The sequence below is a fragment of the Anguilla rostrata genome, chromosome 11 (genome assembly GCF_018555375.3).
Source record: "Anguilla rostrata isolate EN2019 chromosome 11, ASM1855537v3, whole genome shotgun sequence".
Taxonomy (NCBI): domain Eukaryota; kingdom Metazoa; phylum Chordata; class Actinopteri; order Anguilliformes; family Anguillidae; genus Anguilla; species Anguilla rostrata.
In genome coordinates this window covers 29,164,825-29,180,344 of record NC_057943.1, presented here as the reverse complement: position 1 = coordinate 29,180,344, position 15,520 = coordinate 29,164,825, and the positions used below count along the sequence as shown (strand labels likewise).

The 15,520-nt window shown below is 45.9% G+C and overlaps 1 protein-coding gene across 2 annotated transcripts in view; it reads left to right on the top strand.

Annotated features, from left to right (window-relative positions):
* Positions 1–200: 200 nt before the first annotated feature.
* The window catches only part of plekhg5b (pleckstrin homology domain containing, family G (with RhoGef domain) member 5b), an 82,563-nt gene continuing 67,243 nt past the window's right edge, over positions 201–15,520 (top strand). The window contains exon 1 of one of the 2 annotated variants that reach the window (XM_064299237.1): positions 201–1,233. In XM_064299237.1, coding sequence (XP_064155307.1) covers positions 1,152–1,233 — 82 coding nt within the window. In that variant the 5' untranslated portion in view covers positions 201–1,151. The remainder of the gene's footprint in view (positions 1,234–15,520) is intronic. The other variant, XM_064299235.1, reaches the window with a different exon arrangement.

Sequence of the window (15,520 nt, the reverse complement as noted above, 5' to 3'; positions counted from 1 at the left end):
ATTCATTAGCTCCCCGTCGGCCAGAAATGCGAAATAATTGTTTAACTGTATAGCCTTACTTATGACGTCCAGTGAGTAGTAGCTGTGTGTCATTCTGTAGTGTATGAAATGTTGCGTGTTATGCTGGAATATGCCTCGAGTGAGTGAAAAAAGTGCTCTATGGCACCCCTAGCTGTGAATGGTGTGTGTTTGAAGAGAAAGGAAAAAATATCTGACAAAAAGGCTGACTGAATGAATGTAAAACGCGAATGAAAAAAAAAATCGATGGAGCGGAGGCGGGATGACTAGACTGTGAGGCAGGGGATAACTTGCAATCGCATTAAGTTCGGTTCGAAGCTGAAACAAGGATCCACTCGCCAAGAGTTGACTGGTTCGAACTAGGAGGGGGGGGGGAATGAATGATCTCGCCTTGCGAAGAAAACAGGGAAGGACATCCTCCTGAAAGGAAACGGCTCTACAGAAGCGAGCGGCGTGCACACGATTCTGAAAGACGTAGGGAATGCACAAAGCTCATTTCATGCATCAACAGGTTATTGCGATCTAAAGGAGAGCTCGCGGGGTCTCTGGTCTCCCACGGCAGTAAGTTGTTTTATGTTTACTGTGTGCCATTTACCATATATTTTCCAAACATAGACTCAAGTAAATGAATGGATCCTAGTGCTTTTTCGCTTTTGGAAAAAAACTATTTTGTTATGAAGATGACGAGGGACGATCGTAACAAACCAACAAATTATAATTAACTCCAGTCTCGGAAAGCCACGGTTGGATAGCTGTGTTATCTATCATTCTGATCCAAGTTTTCCCTGGAAGGCGAAACTGTTAGATGGTTGCGTACCTGGCGTGTTTTTATAACGTATTACAATCGACTTTATTACAAAAAGGAGGAAAGGTCGATGTTTTCAGGAGAACCATTTGTATAGATTTTGGATTAGTAGCTGGATGTAATTGGACGTTAGATTATATCGCCGGCTGTTGGGGTTCATAAGGAAAACAAGGTTTTAATGAGTCCAAAAAACGACTTGGAGAAACTGGATCAACAAAGTAATGTCAGTGACTGATGTTGACCGCTGTTGACCCTGACGTTCCCTGCAACCGTCAACTTTTCTGGAGTTCTTCGCGAACTCGAGGGAGACAAACGAACCTATGCGTTGATGGTTCCGAACAAGTGGAGTATGAACTCGGTTCTGCAAAGGTCACCACAGAAGAGCTGGCTTGGACTCCGCTTGCGGCTGAGTAAGTAATGCGCTTCCTTTGCCATGCTTCGTTTAAATTAGGCAATTTATACAATCTTTAGTAATACAAATGGGCTAATAAAGACAGGAATGCATGTCAACTAATGTATGAAGCTTGAAATTTTGGTGGGAGAGTGTGAAGGTAGCTGCACATACATGGAAATTATTGCATGAAAGACACACACCATGTAGGCTATAACTTGATTGTGAAGGATGCATGACCCTGAATATAATGGATTAGCATATTTCTTGTAATTCTTCTGCTTAGACCAGGGGACCAGGGATTGCCATTCTCCAAAGCTTGCAAACTCGGTGTACTTGGGATATTGTAGTTTAGTAAGCCTCTGGTGCCAAAAAGCAAATTTCTCCTCTGAACTAAGTCCACTCAAAACTACTAATTCCCCTTGATCAAATGATATTATTTTGTACTATAGCCTACTTTGAAATTCAAAAATTTCTTCACACAAACAAATTACTCTCCAGTGACTGATTTATTTTCTGAGCCCCACTGAAGATATTAAATTTATCGATGAACTATGTTGAAAAGGGTTGAGCTGAGACAGTTGCCTGCACAGAGCCGATGTATCAGAATGAATTGAGCTTTCAATGTGGGAACCGTAGATGACATCAGTCCACCTTCAGTATCATGTGATAACATTATTATCAATAATATTAATAGTAATAATATCAGCCATAATGCCATGTTTTTGTGTCCATTGTTCATATTGATGAATCATGAAGAATAAATGAATAAATATATCTGCAAGCAGCAATGAAGGGGTCAAGCACTATGATGGACAAGATGTCTGACTCAGCTCACTGGGTACGGTGGCATCTTCAACACACTTTTGCTCTCCAGGCTCTGGCATGCGCATAATTATAAGTTTCACTGATGCAGGGTCAATTGAGCCTGATATTCAACGAATTGGGTTTTAATAACTAGATTACACTGCTGAGTTTGCCCAGTTCTGTCTGTGCTGGGCCTCCAAGATGGCTGAAAAACAAAAATGGCCAACAAAATAGGTAGGCTACGTGATTCGATGGGGTGCTTTACTGCAATGGTCCCCAACAAGTTTGGATGAAAACTCTGCATTCGTAAATGGCGTTAAAGTGTCAGTTAGGGATTTTGTTAAAGGAGTGAAGTGATTTATGTAAGTACTGTATATAAACCTCCCTGGATAATCTACTGAGCCATTTGATCTGTCCAGCAGGTTAGAAATTAAGATCACTGATTAGCCTAACAGAACATTATCCCTATACCCTTGTGGTGTTTAGAAGCAAATATACCTCTTAAAATGAAATTAGACTTTTGCAACTGTCACAGCTAAAGAGGCGGAGGAAAAGGCAAGGAAACCCCTCCAGTTTTAGCTTTATTATAATGCATAAGTACTCCTGTAACTTAGTCTGCTTTCTGCTTATTGCTGTGTTTCTATTTTGTACGGTCAGTGAATAGAACTTAATCATGCTATTGTGCTTTCCTGCTATTGCCGTTTTGGTATTGTCAACGAAAAAACTTTTTGCCTGGAATTGGCATTGTTTTTATATTCCAAAGTCAAAGCTGGCTTAACTTACCAAAATCAGTGATATTACAAAGTTGATGGTTTTTCCAGGAGCCCTGAGATAAGATGGGATTTCCAGTAGGCCTGTATATGGATTCTGTAATGGGTACTTGGAAACACTTACACATACAGTGTTGATGTTACACACAGAAAGTGCTCATTTCTCTAGCGGAAGAGTATAAGATCTGTCCATTGGTGGACATCTCCTCTTATGGCGGGGCTCAGTGCCAATTAAGGAGCGGTACTGTTTGTGCTCTCTGTTGCCAAGTTTGATCATAATTCCCTGTTTCACCAAAATGGCTCTTTACCTGAATGATGGTGCAGATTTATCCATCTCGTAAATCAGTGCACTAACGTCCAAGTCCCAAACACTTAGGTGCCCTGGATGCTTGCCCTCTTCTGTGCTCGATATTTATGGTCCTTCAGACCTGTTTTCTTTGCGCCACCATCTCTATTACATAAATTTGGACCTTAGGAATTTGTTTTCTGTAATCTAATATTAACATACAATTTATGTGACAGCACCTGGTGCAAACATGCATAACCAGACTGTTCAGACATTCTATTATGGGATTATACCTGCCAGAAGCACTCAGAGTCGTCTGCATTGGAGAGAACTTGGAGTTAAATAAGAGTACCTGACATTTTATTTTCTCAATAAATTTGAATGCCTTTTAAGACTTACTGCAGCCATCATGGAACAGGCTATGCCTAATAAGAGTTTATTCAGTTTATCAGATCGCTAACCCTTTATTCACAAGCATTGCAGTCAAGGTCTGCAATAAGCTGTGATCAAATTAGTTGAAATTCTTTGTTTTCATCATGATATAGGCTATTTATTAATTTATCTGTTATTGATACTGCTTCAGTTTACTGTTTACTGAGCTGTAGCCTGTAACATTAAAGTAACCACATAGGCTATTAGTTTCCTAACCAGATTTTCTGCTTCTAGAAGAATTAAGCCTAATTTCTTTTTACTGGGTTCCCTTCTAAATACTTTGGCCTATTTCCAGGGATGTGATTTTCCTGATTAATCAGGAGGAAGTACAAATTTTCGGATCCTCAATTTCTCTACCAGAGACAAAGGATTTGGGTTGGCCATAAGCACATGTGCATAAAGAGCTTAATTGTACTCTTTGACACCTGATGGCAGGAGAACATTTTCAGAAATGAAGCAAAATAGCCTGCTAGTGGCCCCAGAGACATTGAGCATATTATTGGCTCATTGGATGTATTGGTCTCATACTGTCATTCTCACATAAACTTACAGAGACTTTAAGACTTAAAATTTTTTTGTAATGAGCTGAAGCCTGACTCTCACTTTTTGAGCTATTTGAGTGTGAAGCAGATGATATCGCTGACATCATCTCCAGATCGCCCTTAATCATGGCTTTTACGGTACCTTGCGTTCCATTAGCAGATGCTCTTATCCAGAGAGACGTATAATATGAGAGATCATAAGTGCATGTACCTGAGTTATTAGCAACAGTGACATAGACCTGGCTAAGAACAGAGAGCAGAAGCGCTCCAGATATAAAACTGGTGCTGTGTTAACCAACTGCTATACTCAGAGAACTGTAATCTGCCTCTACTGCCTGCGAACCTCTGTCTCCCAGATTGGCAGTTGCGGCCAGTCATACCACGCTGCCCTGGCCTGCTTTCTTCAGGCACAAAATGGAACAGAGGGCACCAGGCTGACAGAAAATGGCCACCTCTCTCGAGCGTGGTCAAAAGCAGGGGAACACAGAGCACTAAACCGTCAACGTCAGCACGTCTGCTTTCAGACCAGTTCTGGAAAACTGCTCAGAAAAGAAAGAAGTAATGTCTTGGATTACTTGTGCTAACTTGTTTAAAAAAAAGCAGTAAGAAAACTGAATGCTTCAGCAAGTTTCCATTGTTAACTCTGACTCAACAATATGGGTGTTTTTGGAAGTGAATCTGCACTTAGGTGATTCAAGTCATTGGTAACTGTATGTAGGCCTATCTGTCATCTCCAGGGTCCTACAAAATCCTTCCCCCCCCCTGAATTCCATTTTATTTTTCCATAGTTTGAAATTCTTTACTTTCTCTGATTTCACATTTCCTAATTATCATATGAGATTTCTATATGTTTTCTCTAAATTCACCTTCTTGTGTGGACCTTTTATTTTTAAATGAAAATCCCTTACTACTGATGTGTATAACACAAACCACTGACGTCATTTCAGGTGTGGAAAAGTGAGGTCATAAAATCTAGCCTCTAAAAGGCATGATAATTTAGGTTGTGGTAGGCTGTGTTATTGAAGTAAAGCATGTTTACTTCCACAACAGTGATTATGACAACACAGCAAAGTTTTCGAAGTCATCCTGCTACAGAGGTTGAATTAACGCAGGATTCTTTATTTCTCAAACAGGAAAAAACTACAAAAAAAGACGGGTGCTGCATTTGAAATTGTAGCCGTTGTAAGCGCCTTAAAACCTTAATATCATTGTAATATTGACCTGGGAAAAATGGGTCGATGTGGCAGCAGTGTTAATCGACGTGCTGAATTCAAGTTCCGCGTTTTTCCATTTTGACTTTGATCCCATAAACAAAACAAGCACACAGATCCCGAAGGATGCGTGCACACATACGTGTACACGTGTGTATATTTGTGTGTGTGTGTGTGTGTATCTTTGTTGGTGGGAACGTTGTTTGCACCGTTAGACCTGTGACGGTACCTCTCTCCCTCGCCCCGTAGCATGACGTGGCCTTTGTCGAGGCTCCGGCGCCTGTCCTGCAAGCATGCAGATTATTCGGTCTCTGACTGACGCGGGGTGGTGTGCATTTGGAAGCCTGTAATCCGGGCCTGGAGGACGGGCTGGAGGCCTAAGCTCTCTTAAACACACCGGCTTAATCCCGGGCCAGATGCCCTGGCTGTCTGCCTGCCCGCAGGGTCTCCCTGCATGTTTTTAAAGTCCTCTCGGGGGTCATCGTCCCATTGTTACACATTTCTTTCTGTTTTCATTTCTTTCATCCCTTTCATGTCTTTTTTTGTTTGTTTTTGGTACGCTCTCCTTTTCCTTTAATGTCGCTTCCTGTAACCCAACTGGACGATTGTGCAACCCTTTCATTTATTCTTCTTTTTTATCCCCAAAAAAATAAGGTCGGGGAAAGGTAGGTACCTTTGACTGCATGCTTTTGTTTCCACTGGGATGGTATGGGAGGTCGAGCACCCCTTGGAACAGTGTTTCCATTGGGATTCTGTGATGTGGTCTGTTTGACAGACTGTTTCTGTTCCTGGATCTGGTTTGATATCCATCAAAGCGATTTGGCTCTGTGTCCTGTAACTGCCTTAGGATACTCTTCCTTATCTCTTTGTCCGTGGAAAAGTTCACTGTTTGCGTCTGTGTGCAGCTAAAGAGGCTTTGTATCTTGGTACCTGACTGCAATTTAGGACCTAAATTTCAAAGACCTCCTTTTGAAATGTGAAAAGGCTTGAGAAAAAAAACATTTTTGTCGTTTAAGCTTTCGTTATTACAGGCCATTCCACACGCAGTCATGGAAAGTCAGTATTGTGCTATAAATTTCCATTTTAATTAGGCTACTTTAGGGATTTCGGTGCTGTTCTGCTCACGGAAGGGGTGTTTCCCGCCCTGTTGATTCATTTCGCTGTTACAGTATTGGTAGACTATTTAAAAGGGCCCATGAAACATGTTTTACAGAAGGAATAGCCGTGCATTTCTGTGACGGCGTTCTGAATGTGCTCCCCCCTGGTGACATGTCACGACTCAAAAATACCCATACCCATAAACACCTATTAAAACCCGTAATATGGGGGAAGAACCGTAGATGAGCAGAAGCTGTCCAGTGCTTTGGTCTTTCTTAGTAGCCAGCTTCACTGAGCCGTCCCTCTGTCACACCCCGACGTGTTCTCCCCTTCTCTATGACACTGTGGCACAACGGAACACCGTGAAACATGAGAATGCCCTGCGTTACCAAGGACACCGTCATGCTCAGTGTCTCCGGGTCCCATAATTCTCCCGGTCTTGTCCGCGCCCAGGCGGCACGTGTTTACAGTTGCTCCGAGTGTGAAGTTTAGAATTCACAGCCTGTCACAGTTAGCAAAATAGAATGCCGATGAGAGACAAAACAAGCCAGGTCGTCATGACGGGTTGTGGGGTTGAATTAGTTATCTGAACTCTGACCTTTGACCTGTGTCATCCATAAGCATGAACCTTCAGTCTTTCTTCTATGTGTGTTTGTATGTGGTCTATTTACATACATGTATGTATGTAGATATATATATGTGTGTGTCTGTCTGTTGGTGGTATGTCGGAGGACGGAGTGTGGCACAGTGGGTAAGGAACTGGGCTTGTAACCGAAAGGTCGCCGGTTCGATTCCCGGGTAAGGACACTGCCGTTGTACCCTTGAGCAAGGTACTTAACCTGCATTGCTTCAGTATATATATCCAGCTGTATAAATGGATACAATGTAAAATGGTATGTAAAAAGTTGTGTAAGTCGCTCTGGATAAGAGCGTCTGCTAAATGCCTGTAATGTAATGTAATGTTGTCATGTGTGTATATGTTTGTGATGGATGTCTGTACTCCTGCACGTGTGTGTACAATTTCTGTACCTGTGTAGTTGTGCGAGGACTCTGTTTTTCTTAATGTGATGTGTTTGTGTGTGCATGTATGTAGCATGTATATCATTTGTGTGTGCATGTATGTATGAGGTGTGTGTGTGTGTGTGTGTGCGTGCGCCTGTTCCCAGTTGTGGCCAGCATTTTTATGACGGTTGTACACTCTGTCAGAGTGCCCGATTCCTGGGGTCGGTGAAACTCTAAGGTCTCTGGGTTCACATCCCAGGTTGGACATCTGTTGTACACTTGAGCTTGCAACGTACCCTGATTTGCCCCAGTGGAGAGACATAGCAGCTGTGAACTGGGGCAATATAAAAGAAGTGTGCTGTAAAAGTGGCTGTGATTCCCCTGTTGGTGCCTGCAAAAACAAAGCCACTTGACAAAATGGATCTTTTTTTTTTCTTTTTTTTGTGACACATTAGTTATGAATTAGGTCAATGAATTTGGCCTTCATTGTGAAATCAGAGCATAAGCTCTGAGTACTTGTGGCTTCAATCTCAGATATTTAGCAATCCTTAAGGTTTCTGTCAAGGACAAGCAGTAATTTCAGCATGGTGACATTAAATCAACAAATGGAATGTATTGTTATTTTGTGCTCAGGCAAGGTATAAGCTAGGCCAGGGACAGTCAGATCTGGCCCTCAAGGCTGCTTTTCATGTCTCTCCTCCAATCAGTGACCTGATTAGACCTAGGGTACCATGATATGAGTGGGATCTCTGGCCAATCAGCGATATTAGTGAATTAAGTATCAGATAGAAAAAGAAAATCAACAGTATGCTGGCTTCAGGGCCAGATTTGAGTATTTCTGGACCAGGCCAGAGTAATGTAGGTTCCCTGTCTTTAGTCAATGGTTATAGGTGCATGATGGGAGTAAATCAGTGAGGAATTCCTTTCCCCAAGGGCCACAGCCCTCTTAGCCCTTTTCACCTTTAGATTAGCAACTGCTGTATGCCTGGAATTCCAGTCTGACCCATTTTATTTCTTATTTTTGAAAAGAAGACGTTAATCACACAGTTAAGGTCTGGGGACCGTAACTTCAGAGGAGACGCTGTGGCCCGCTCTCAGAAATGATATGTGTAGGAAAAATCTGAAGCTTGTCATGGCGTGCGCGCACGGCACGCGAGAACAGCAGTGACATGAGCCCGCTCCTCGACCCCGTCACGTGAAAGCACGGGTCGCTTCCTGCCGTGTCGCGTGCGCAGATGAAGTGACTGACGGTGTGACGCATGTGCGTGTGGGCAGATGCTGTTCTCTCCCCCTCACGTGCTCACTCTCACTTCTCTCCATTTAATGCCTGCCTACACTCCCCTCACAGTTAAGGCTGCACTACTCTCAGTGATAGGGTGAATGTTCAAGGCTACACTACTCTCAGTGTTAGGGTGAATGTGCAAGGCTACATTACTCTCAGTGTTAGGGTGAATGTGCAAGGCTACATTACTCTCAGTGTTAGGGAGAATGTGCAAGGCTACATTACTCTCAGTGTTAGGGAGAATGTGCAAGGCTACATTACTCTCAGTGTTAGGGTGAATGTGCAAGGCTACCCTACTCTCAGTGTTAGGGTGAATGTGCGAGGCTACATTACTCTCAGTGTTAGGGTGAATGTGCGAGGCTACATTACTCTCAGTGTTAGGGTGAATGTGCAAGGCTACATTACTCTCAGTGTTAGGGTGAATGTGCAAGGCTACATTACTCTCAGTGTTAGGGAGAATGTGCAAGGCTACATTACTCTCAGTGTTAGGGTGAATGTGCAAGGCTACATTACTCTCAGTGTTAGGGTGAATGTGCAAGGCTACATTACTCTCAGTGTTAGGGAGAATGTGCAAGGCTACATTACTCTCAGTGTTAGGGAGAATGTGCAAGGCTACATTACTCTCAGTGTTAGGGTGAATGTGCAAGGCTACCCTACTCTCAGTGTTAGGGTGAATGTGCGAGGCTACATTACTCTCAGTGTTAGGGTGAATGTGCGAGGCTACATTACTCTCAGTGTTAGGGTGAATGTGCGAGGCTACATTACTCTCAGTGTTAGGGTGAATGTGCGAGGCTACACTACTCTCAGTGTTAGGGTGAATGTGCGAGGCTACCCTACTCTCAGTGTTGGGTGATGTGAGCTACTACTCTCAGGTTGGGTGAATGTGCGAGGCTACATTACTCTCAGTGTTAGGGTGAATGTGCGAGGCTACATTACTCTCAGTGTTAGGGAGAATGTGCAAAGCTAGATTACTCTCAGTGTTAGGGAGAATGTGCAAAGCTAGATTACTCTCAGTGTTAGGGAGACTGTGAACTGTGACTTAAGCGAAAATAAATCTATTTGGTTTAGTTGTTCCCATATTAACTCAATGGTTTAAGTATCGGCCATATTTGAGGGCATTGAACTTCGAGTAATGACAAAGTCTCTGATCTTGTGACCTGGAGGTTGTGGGTTCAAATTCCTGATGTAGCGACTGCTGTTCATGATTGGGAACACCACTTAACACTAAACGTTCTGTGTCAGGGCTCATCGTCATGTGGAATCGGGGTAACTCAGGCTCAAGAAACACAGCCCTACTCAGATTTAACCCCTTAGGAATCAAATGGCTTGTTGAAAATGCAGGCGCCCGCGTGTATGTACAGTTTGTTTTCCTGTTCAACCGCAAGCACCGCTGCGTCGTCGTCACGTCACACTTTCTCATTGCTCATTGGCTCTCGGCCTGAGCCGGGCCAGGAGGGACACCACGCCCCCTCTCCAATCACATCACAGTTTACTCTCAAGGGAACCCTGGGAGGAAAATTAGAAGGCCCCTCTTCTTCGCGGTCACTTGCTCGCGTCTTCTTTCAGCTTCTGAGTTTCTGTCCCAGGAAGAGGCCTATTTCATCCTGTCCTGCCACAACCCCACCCAGCAGCAGCAGCACCACCACCACCACCAAACACTCACCACCCAAATAGCTGTTTATGAACATTCTAGCCCTCTCCCACAATAATTGTATCTTCGGAGCGTAAAGCGTTTTAATTTCTGTGCAGCACGAAGAGGAGAGAGCGTAGGGTGTCATTGGCCCTTTGGAGGTAATGCCGCGCTGTGCAATTTCGGCAATGAGGTTCCAATTACCGGATTCTCCAAATCAGTGCTTCTCACCAAGCTGGATCTGATCGTACTGTTTAATTTTCCTCTGTCTTGGGCCTGGAAGACAGACATTTTAAATACACGTCTGACGGTTACTCGACTGTGGCATGGAACACTTCCCTTTCGCGTGCGAGAGCACCAGGGTGATTCACATGTTCAGCAATGCTTACCAGTTTTTAACATACGAATGGTAAAACGCTTCTTTTCTGAATGTGAATATGAGTATTTTGCTGCAGCACTGCTGCTATCGAGGTAAAAACCTGATAACCCACACAAGGCTGCCCCCCCATCCTTGTTGTCTTATTGATCTCGTACAAATCGGTAATGGAATAAACGCTCAATCAAGGTCGATGGCTTGTGTTCTCTCTGTTGGGTGAATAAAGCAAAATGGCAAAAAAATCAGGTGGATTATCAAGTTCTTTTCCAGAGCACCATTTATTACCGAGCGTCTGTCTAGTTTCTAACATCTGCAGAATAAATTTAAAAGGAGGGAAAGGGACGGAAAGTTTTTTCCGTCGGAATCGAGGGTCCTGGGAATTCTGACTTCAGGCTGCATGTCTGACACGTCCTGTCAGAAGCCACCAATTTGAAAAACTGCCGTTTACCCAGAAGTCCAAAATATATTTTATGTATGAGAGGCAAGAGTGTTGGCAGCAGTCAGTTGGTATTTGCAGTGGGTGGAGATTGATCTAGACCAGAGGGAGGACACCATGGTTTCCCTGTTTTAGATTTGATGGTAAAATATGACGGACGCTACATGCTAAGTATTATGAGATTCTGCTACCTCTGTGGGTATCTGTTTGGTTTGCATTAGCATAACGAGCTAATGAGCAGAAATTCCTGTTATTTTGTTTTGCTGCTGTGATATCTGATTGGCTCATTTATTTTTAATTGACAGGCCGATAAAGGCTCTTTTTTGGTTCGTAATTTGAGCCACACAATTATGCAAATGAGCCGTAGTCCATAAGCTCCAGTCCCTACGGAAGTTCCGGAGAGCGCAGATGAGACCAACTGGAGCCCATATTTTTGTAAAATGGGTTTTGTAACGGCTCGATTTCAGGGTTGGCGGTTCTCCTCTGGGACGTGTGCAGGTGTGAGGGTGATGGCGGCTTGGCGTCAACGTGGTGCGATTTCTCATTTCTTTTTTTTTTTGTGAATTCTTCAGGGGAAGAAACGCCATTGTTTAGTGAGGTTATTATTGTTTGAAATAGTTGTGGGACTTGGAGCAGGTGTTCAGCGCAAAGCCACCGGTTGAACCTCCAATAAAAACAAGACCGTACACGAACTGAGTCTGAGCCTTCATATAATCCTGGAAGGGTTTGTCAGGTTTTTTTTATCTTTCATTGAAGTTCTTTCATTTGAATAATCAATGAAAAATGTTGGATCATATCTCAAACCGATCCCCTTCTATTATTTTAGGCCATGAGTGAATGAGCTTATTTTCAGTGACCAAATATGGAAGAATTTAAGAATTCTCACAGAAATTTAATTAAAGCCAGTTGCGAGTAAAACATAGATTACATAATGGGGCGGGTGGATGTAGGGATCTTTGTAATCTGCTTGCCCCACCTCCACCACCCTATTCTAAATGGCCTAACTTGGCCACAGTGAGCATGCTCAGACCACTGGCTCCAGTGAGCATGCTCAGAACTCTGCGTGAAGCTGGGCTGCAGTGAATATTCTTCAGACCTCTATCTGCAGTCCTTCTGTTCCCTGACACTCACAGGCACTTTATTCACACCACCCCCCCGCCACCGCACCCCACCCCCAGATCGCTCGCTCAGGCTCCCACAAACAGGGAAACACACACCCATACACATGCACACACACACACACACGCACACACTCACTCACTCTCTCACACATTGCTGTCCTCCCTTCAGCACTGAAACAGAAGTTGCTGGTAAGAGCCCTCAAAGGCTCATTCTTTGCTGACTGTGAGAGCCTGGGAACTCTCCGTGAGCAGCGCTACAGAGACGTGTGGGAGAGGCCCTGTCCCCGAGGCCTGCGTCAGGGTGTCTGCGATGGGCCGCGATCTGCTCCTCCATCGTGGAGAATGGCGGCATTCTGCTCTCGAGTTGGCGGAATGAATTCCCACACTTTCACGGAGACCCGTCCCTCCCCACTCACACAGCTGTAGAGTGGGATGGTGGGAGTTCAGGGCTCCAGTGTGCGATAGAGGGAGTTCAGGGCTCCAGTGTGCGATAGAGGGAGTTTAGGGCTCCAGTGTGCGATAGAGGGAGTTCAGGGCTCCAGTGTGCGATAGAGGGAGTTCAGGGCTCCAGTGTGCGATAGAGGGAGTTTAGGGCTCCAGTGTGCGATAGAGGGAGTTTAGGGCTCCAGTGTGTGATAGAGGGAGTTTAGGGCTCCAGTGTGCGATGGAGGGAGTTCAGGGCTCCAGTGTACGATAGAGGGAGTTTAGGGCTCCAGTGTGCGATAGAGGGAGTTTGGGGCTCCAGTGTGCGATAGAGGGAGTTTAGGGCTCCAGTGTGCGATAGAGGGAGTTTAGGGCTCCAGTGTGCGATAGAGGGAGTTTAGGGCTCCAGTGTGCGATAGAGGGAGTTTAGGGCTCCAGTGTGCAATAGAGGGAGTTTAGGGCTCCAGTGTGTGATAGAGGGAGTTTAGGGCTCCAGTGTGTGATAGAGGGAGTTTAGGGCTCCAGTGTGCGATAGAGGGAGTTTAGGGCTCCAGTGTGCGATAGAGGGAGTTTAGGGCTCCAGTGTGCGATAGAGGGAGTTTAGGGCTCCAGTGTGCGATAGAGGGAGTTTAGGGCTCCAGTGTGCGATAGAGGGAGTTTAGGGCTCCAGTGTGCGATAGAGGGAGTTTAGGGCTCCAGTGTGCGATAGAGGGAGTTTAGGGCTCCAGTGTGCGATAGAAGGAGTTTGGGGCCCAGTGTGCGATAGAGGGAGTTTAGGGCTCCAGTGTGCGATAGAGGGAGTTCAGGGCTCCAGTGTGCGATAGAGGGAGTTTAGGGCTCCAGTGTGCGATAGAGGGAGTTTAGGCTCCAGTGTGGATAGAGGGAGTTTAGGGCTCCAGTGTGCGATAGAGGGAGTTTAGGGCTCCATGTGCGATAGAGGAAGTTTAGGGCTCCAGTGTGCGATAGAGGAGTTTAGGGCTCCAGTGTGCGATAGAGGAGTTCAGGGCTCCAGTGTGCGATAGAGGAGTTCAGGGCTCCATGTGCGATAGAGGAGTTAGGGCTCCAGTGTGCGATAGAGGAGTTCGGGGCTCCAGTGTGCGATAGAGGAGTTCGGGGCTCCAGTGTGCGATAGAGGGAGTTTAGGGCTCCAGTGTGCGATAGAGGGGTTTAGGGCTCCAGTGTGCGATAGAGGGAGTTCAGGGCTCCATGTGCGATAGAGGAGTTCAGGGCTCCAGTGTGCGATAGAGGAGTTTGGGGCTCCAGTGTGCGATAGAGCGAGTTTAGGGCTCCAGTGTGCGATAGAGGGAGTTTAGGGCTCCAGTGTGCGATAGAGGGAGTTTAGGGCTCCAGTGTGCGATAGAGGGAGTTTAGGGCTCCAGTGTGCGATAGAGGGAGTTTGGGGCTCCAGTGTGCGATAGAGGGAGTTTAGGGCTCCAGTGTGCGATAGAGGGAGTTTGGGGCTCCAGTGTGCGATAGAGGAGTTTAGGGCTCCAGTGTGCGATGGAGGGAGTTTAGGGCTCCAGTGTGTGATAGAGGGAGTTTAGGGCTCCAGTGTGCGATAGAGGGAGTTCGGGGCTCCAGTGTGCGATAGAGGGAGTTTAGGGCTCCAGTGTGCGATAGAGGGAGTTTAGGGCTCCAGTGTGCGATAGAGGGAGTTTGGGGCTCCAGTGTGCGATGGAGGGAGTTTGGGGCTCCAGTGTGCGATGGAGGGAGTTTAGGGCTCCAGTGTGCGATAGAGGGAGTTTAGGGCTCCAGTGTGCGATAGAGGGAGTTCGGGGCTCCAGTGTGCGATAGAGGGAGTTTAGGGCTCCAGTGTGCGATAGAGGGAGTTTAGGGCTCCAGTGTGCGATAGAGGGAGTTTAGGGCTCCAGTGTGCGATAGAGGGAGTTTAGGGCTCCAGTGTGCGATAGAGGGAGTTTAGGGCTCCAGTGTGCGATAGAGGGAGTTCAGGGCTCCAGTGTGCGATAGAGGGAGTTTAGGGCTCCAGTGTGCGATAGAGGGAGTTTAGGGCTCCAGTGTGCGATAGAGGGAGTTTAGGGCTCCAGTGTGTGATAGAGGGAGTTTAGGGCTCCAGTGTGCGATAGAGGGAGTTTAGGGCTCCAGTGTGCGATAGAGGGAGTTTAGGGCTCCAGTGTGCGATAGAGGGAGTTTAGGGCTCCAGTGTGCGATAGAGGGAGTTCAGGGCTCCAGTGTGCGATAGAGGGAGTTTAGGGCTCCAGTGTGCGATAGAGGGAGTTTAGGGCTCCAGTGTGCGATAGAGGGAGTTTAGGGCTCCAGAGTGACTCAGGCGGTTAAGGTCCTCTCGGCCGCAGTCCAGGTCCTGCGGTCTCGGTCACAGCGACGGGGTGTGATCGGACTAGTCTCAGCAGCCGTGGGGCAGGTTCTGGTTGGCTGGGGTTTTCGGGTATACCATTACGTTTGACGCTATGCTCGGTACCCACAGGTCCTGCACCGTCATCCACGAAAGACTCGCGTGCCTCCCTTCGAAACGGCGCTGCTCTCTCCTGTAATGTTGTATGCACCAGGGCCAATTCAGGACATGAATGGAATTTTGATTCATTCAATTAAACATCTGCACAGAACGTTATTGGCATCTTTAATTTTATGAGTTGAGTTTGAATCCATATCCTGAACCATTGGAATTGAAAAGAGATTGACCCCCCAACCCTGGTGTGGACTGTAGCATGTAAAATCAGTGCCTGCCAATCAGCCGCCCTGTTACTGGCATGCGGGTGCAGAGGATATAGCGGTGAATGCAATTTGATCCCAGACTGGAGGGAAAAAGAAAACTAAAAAAGGTGGGAGTTTGTTTACATAAAGAACCGCAGCCGTTGATGAAGCCTGTTCTCCTTCACCCCCTTCTCTCTCTCTCTTTCTCTCTCTCTCTCTC